The sequence below is a fragment of the Oncorhynchus gorbuscha genome, linkage group LG16, assembly GCF_021184085.1.
Source record: "Oncorhynchus gorbuscha isolate QuinsamMale2020 ecotype Even-year linkage group LG16, OgorEven_v1.0, whole genome shotgun sequence".
Taxonomy (NCBI): domain Eukaryota; kingdom Metazoa; phylum Chordata; class Actinopteri; order Salmoniformes; family Salmonidae; genus Oncorhynchus; species Oncorhynchus gorbuscha.
The window spans coordinates 66,717,424-66,723,423 of record NC_060188.1 but is presented as its reverse complement, the minus strand read 5'-3'; the positions used below and the strand labels follow the sequence as shown (position 1 = coordinate 66,723,423).

Here is a 6,000-nt window from a genome sequence, read left to right as displayed (position 1 = left end):
CACAGCATAATTATTCATTTGACCAGGCTTGAAGAGATATTCAATGGCTGATTTGTTACTCATCTACCAATCACTGCCCTTCTTTTTGAGGCTTTTTATGTGGCTCCCTGGTCTTTGTAATTGAATCTGTGCTTGAAATTGAATACTTGACTGAGGGACCTTACAGATGTCATTTGGAGGACAGAGGAAGGTGTAGCCATTTAAAAAAAAATCAAATGTATTATTTCACACAGTGTGAGTCCATGTAATTTTTGTAATTTGTTAAGCCAAAATTTACTCCTGAACTAAATTTAGGGGGTGAATACTTATGCAACGACTATATTTGAGTTATAAAATGTTTATTCATTTGTAGAATTATTTTCATTTGACATTGAGTAGTATAATGACAAAAAAAAAATCACAATTACATCCATTTCAATCCCAATTTGTAAATACATCCAAGGGGGATGAATATTTATGATACCCACTGTAATGACAGCCTAGGGGGATGAATATTTATGATACCCACTGTAATGACAGCCTAGGGGGATGAATATTTATGATACCCACTGTAATGACAGCCTAGGGGGATGAATATTTATGATACCCACTGTAATGACAGCCTAGGGGGATGAATATTTATGATACCCACTGTAATGACAGCCTAGGGGGATGAATATTTATGATACCCACTGTAATGACAGCCTAGGGGGATGAATATTTATGATACCCACTGTAATGACAGCCTAGGTATTCATTAGCATTTCTAAGACTTGGCGTTCATATGACATAATCCTGCAAAGGATTTCTATATTTCTAACTACCATCGTATGTTTAAAGTAGCTGTCCAGTGTTTCCTGATTTCTATTAAATATTTCTATGATCTATAATTAATTACAATATGAATTAAATAATGTCCACATTTCGTAAGGGAAACTGTTAAAAATCAGATTCTCTGTGTTTGAATGATGTGGGGGTATTACCGGTCAATAAAAGTATTCATGACAAGTAAACCGCTGATTGGCCAGCTCAGCCAATGAGACGTCTCGGCCAAAAACCTGACGTCCTCCTCTATGATGAAATAGCAAGCATTTAAGCAGTCTGTTTCAAATATATGTTTTTGAAGTGTTTTTTTCCCCGCTCAAAATGTATGCATTGGCCACAATTACAAGTGTAGGACGAGTCAACAACATTATTTGGCTATGAGTGAACAGATGAGCTTTTAAAAGTGTGCTTTTCCCTGGACAGTTACTTTAAGTTAGATGATATAATGCTTATGAATGTTGACAGATGTTTCTGTCAGGTAATGGTGATGTAGACCTAAAGGTGTTTTCAATTTGCAAAGTGGAAACAAAATGTGCCATGAAATCCTGAAATCTCATTTTGCGGACAGTGTCTCTGCCTTAGTTTTCACTGATTTGATCTCCTATTGCCCCATTAACAATACATTAATGCAATGCCAAACAGATCATCATTACTATCATCACTATTATTAATGTGTTTGTTTTTTTATGACCAGGTTTTTATTTCTGCTTGCATTTTGTATTGATATTGATGTGTTTATTTTCTGTAATTCAGGGCTAATCTGTGAATGAGACATTGGTCTCAGTAGGACTCCCTGATTAAATTAAAGGACTGCAGTTCTCGATGACTCATGGCAACTGATCATGATAACTGACGCAGTATTAAAGGCTTAAAGTCCATCTTAGGAAAATATGACCGTCACAGTTAGCATTTTTTGCTGACATTACAGATAAACCATAGTGATTGCAGAGCTGTGCTGCCCAAAGGACTGTTGGCAGAAATGTCTGTCCAGGCAGTGGGTAAAGCAGGGACACTGACCACCAGAGCAGAATGGCAGGTTGTTACAACAGCTCAAAATAACCTCAAAACCTCTGTACAGCAGTTGGAGTAACCGTGAACACATAAATAGCACTCAAATTAACAGAATATCCTCATACTATCTTTTAGAAAATATGGTCATCCAACATTTACATATTTCAAATGTTTATAAGAAAGACGAGAGCAGTGGAGCAGAGGATGTTTCTGGGTATACTGCAGGGGTTTGTGGGCATCCCTCCCCCCATGCAGGACATCAGGAGAGCGAGCAGGAGAGGACTGTTTGGATTACAGACATATCCGTGGTCGACGTCAGAGGTATTTCATGGATAGGTGGGTACTTGCTCGATTACTATGATGCCAGGTGAAGGTACATGGCTACACTACTATGGGATGCCCATTTCTGCCCTGAAGTCCACTCAAACCGAGAGTCTGTTCAAGACACTAAGGGTTGGTCTGAGTCAGTCCTCAGAGATGCCCTCCCAACGCAGGGCATGCTAGTTAGGATACGTACAAAAGTAAGGCTGTGGTGGGTTGACTGACACGAGAGGAAAACTACCCCCATATTACAGTTTATCAGAGCATAAAATAATTGAAGGTAAACCAGGTTCAACAATTAAGAGAATTGCTACACATAGGAACAAATAAGAAAATGTGTGTATTTACAAATGCGTGCCTCCCCCATACTGTTCTCTGTTGGTAAGGTGTATGCAGAGAAAAACACAGCATAAATAATCCCAACCGTGGTGGTACTGTGGGGATTTGCTCCAGAACCTTCTCAGTGCTTTAAACCTTGACAATAACCTCATCTTCAAAGCAAACATTGAAGTATTCACAAACGCACACACACAATAAAATGTGACTTGACTTGTGTCATGAAGTGAACATAATGTCATATTTTAAATAGCATGACACCTCGAGACCTTGGGACTATCTGCGCAAAGCAGTTCTGAGATATTGAGCATAAAAGTCCACACATCTCAGAACTGTTTTGTAGTGAATTATTCTCTCTTAACATTCATCACATTTGTTAAAGTGAAAGTTCCCCAAAATGGCAAATACACTATATCCTACGGAGAACTAGTAACATTGTTAAAGCTTAGCTATGGATGAGTAAACTGCTACTGTTCTGGTCTCTGACACAAGGGCAGTAAACTACTTGCTATTAATCGATAAAATCTGGTAAATGTATAATTTCAGTGAAATTAACCTCCATGGAGGTTTTCGTATTGATATAGAACAAGACAAAAACAGTAATGCCTCTCCTAAGTGCCTAAAATATGCTAAAATATGTTTTTACCTTACATTATGGCCATTGTTCTGAAAAAGTGGTGAAAAAAAACCATTTGAATTGAAAAAGAGGACCAGAACAAACCTATGATATAATAATCAAGAACTTGGGACTAAAGGTTCTATCTGCAAAATCTATCGTTTTTAGATGGGAGTCATTTTCAAGTCCCAGATCTCAGAACTGTTTCACCATGTCTTACTCTTTTATGACTCATTAAGTATTTCACCTTACATGCAATTCTTTTTGATTGACAACCCAGCACTGTGAATGGATTGCAGATAGAACTTTAAAGTTAAAAAGGTGTTTGTGCAAATAGAACTTATTTTTCTTTCCATTACAAACCGGACCCCTCTCACATGTAAAATACCAACTATCTGAATAACTCATTTTTGACCAAAATGTAAGATAGAATCTGATAGTCGCAAGGTACGGTCTTTCATTCAGGGATGTAAATGAAAAATGACCATACAAAAAGGCGTGGGACTTCATTGTTAGCAAACAAGCTGACCTTCGATCAGTCAGGGTATAAACAACAGAACTTGTGACTTTGGAGAAGTAACATGCTTTTGCTGTTTGAGAATGTAAATATTCAACTTAAAAGTTTGTTTTACATTTGTTGTATGTATTGTCATACAGAATCCATGTGAATAACTAGGCACTAGGGTTTTACCGAACAGGGGCTACGACAGGTTTCATACCATCATTAAAGGCATTATGAAACCTTTATGAAACGTTATGATGACCAAAAATCTAATCTTTCTTTATTCTACATGCTGGACAGATATGTTTACAGTCTCAGGATCAATCTGAGTGTACAAAACATTAGGAACATCTGCTCTTTCCATGACAGACTGACCAGGTGAAATCTAGGATCCATTATTGATGTTACCTGTTAAATCCCCTTCAAATCAGTGTAGATGAAGGGGAGGAGATTGGTTAGAGAAATATGTTTAAGTCTTGAGACAATTGAGATAAGGATTGTGTATGTATGTCATTCTGGGAATGAATGGGCAAGACAAAATATTTAAGTGTCTTTGAACGGGGTATGGTAGTAGGTGCAAGGCGCACCGGTCTGAGTGTGTCAAGAACTGCAACACTGCTCAGGTTTTCATGCTTACAGTTTCCTGTGTGCATCAAGAACGGTCCACCATCGAAAGGACATCCAGCCAACTTGACAACTGTGGGAAGCATTGGAGTCAACATGGGCCAGCATCCCTGTAGAACACATTCGACACCTTGTAGAGTCCATGCCCAGAGGAATTGAGACTGTTCTGAGAGCAAAACGGAGTGCAACTCAATACTAGGAAGGCGTTCCTAATGTTTCGTACACTCAGTGTATATTATACACACAACTTCTCAGTTACAGTGTCATCTTCATTTCATAGACACTCTGGGCATAACATAGGCTTGTTTTAATAACCATGACATACTTATGGAAATGGTTGCGTTTTGCATCTTACTGTTTTGAACAGTTGGTTCGTAGTCTGTGTAATCCTTTAGCAGAGCATGAGCAACCCCTCAGCTCACACTAACCCAGACTGGGAGGCAGCGCATTGGTCACCATCAGGCCCCGACTCTGCCCACATGCGTCTCTGAAGCCTCGATTTGTCCACTGTCCAATTTACTGAAACTTGATTCGCTGTGAGGATTAGAACGCTGCATCTGCAGGGGCCACTGGCTGTTGAAGTGGAGCTTCTCTGAATCTGCCGGGTGGAAGCAGATTGACAGACCACCTCTTCTTACCCTGGGCAGTGCCCTCCTTGCCTGGCACCGGTTGGCTGGGCAGAAGAGGTGTTGGGGTGAGCGGGGTGGGAGCAGTTGAAGAGGGATGTGGAGTCCTGGGAGCAAGGCAAACTCACCTGGGCACAGGTAGGGAATCAATCATTACAAGCCCACCACATGTAAGCTACTGTACACTGTCTCCAGCACACACAATGAGAGAACAGGCACACACCTTGAAACTACGCTACAGGCCAGTCTCCATTCAAGCATTATGGGGAGCCAACAAGGCTCAAGCAGCAACACACACACATATATCCTCTCAATCTCCTACCTGTCCTCTCACACACACACACTCTACTGCATCACACAGCAGTCAGTAACTGTATACTGGTTTGTGTGTAAGTCTGAGAACGAGGTGTGTAACTTCTACGCACGGGTGTGTGTGTTTCCACATCTGAGCAGCTCAGCACATAGAGATGGTGACGTTGATCCCCAGGTTGCCGTTGTCAGCAAACAGGTGAGCAATGGACGTGTCAAACACCAGACAGTCGCTGTTCATGATGGCGGCCGCCACGCCGTCATGGATGGAGCGGGGCGTGGCCTCCCAGGTGAGGCGCCGCCGGTTCCCGTTGAGCTCCAGGCGGTAGGCGAAGTTCTCGGCCTGCTTCCTCGTTCCGATGAGCAGCACCACGGCAAAGAACTGCTGGTGGCCCTCGTACTTCTCCTGCTTCTCCAGGACCAGCATAAAGTGGTGGCCGAAGCAGGACTGCATCATGACCCAGTCCACAGCCCCCGGCAGGTTGATGTCTGTGGCCAGGAAGACGATGTCCTCTCCCTGCAGGGTGGTGATGGACTTGTGGGCATGCATCAGGTGGGGCATGACAGCCTCCAGGGAGCCCTGCCACTTACAGGAAGCTCCGGGGCACGGGCAGGTGTAGGGACGGAACTCACACACTTCCTCGTGTTCAGGCTTCTCACTGTGGTGGAGGGACAACAGGCAGCCGGCTGATGCGTACTGGAGGGGGGAGAGCGAGAATGACAATTGTTTACAATTTGGTTTTAGGTATGTTGATTGATAACCTATTCTTGTTTATGACAATAAGCTTGAAGTGGAGTGGAGTTGAATGAGCCACAGATGGGGGAGGAAAGATAGAATGGGAGAGGGAAAA

At 42.0% G+C, this 6,000-nt stretch overlaps 1 protein-coding gene across 3 annotated transcripts in view; it reads right to left on the bottom strand.

Annotated features, from left to right (window-relative positions):
* Window positions 1-487: 487 nt before the first annotated feature.
* Window positions 488-6,000, bottom strand: part of LOC123998776 (E3 ubiquitin-protein ligase Siah2) — a 28,393-nt gene continuing 22,880 nt past the window's right edge. The window contains exons 2-3 of one of the 3 annotated variants that reach the window (XR_006832332.1): window positions 5,163-5,846; window positions 488-4,968 (exon numbers count right to left, since the gene is read on the bottom strand). Coding sequence is in view for 2 of the 3 variants with exons in the window: in XM_046303908.1 (XP_046159864.1) it covers window positions 5,295-5,846 (552 nt within the window). In the remaining variant the exon portion in view is untranslated. Of the gene's footprint in view, window positions 5,847-6,000 lie in introns of all 3 variants that reach the window. The other 2 variants (XM_046303908.1, XM_046303907.1) reach the window with 2 other exon arrangements.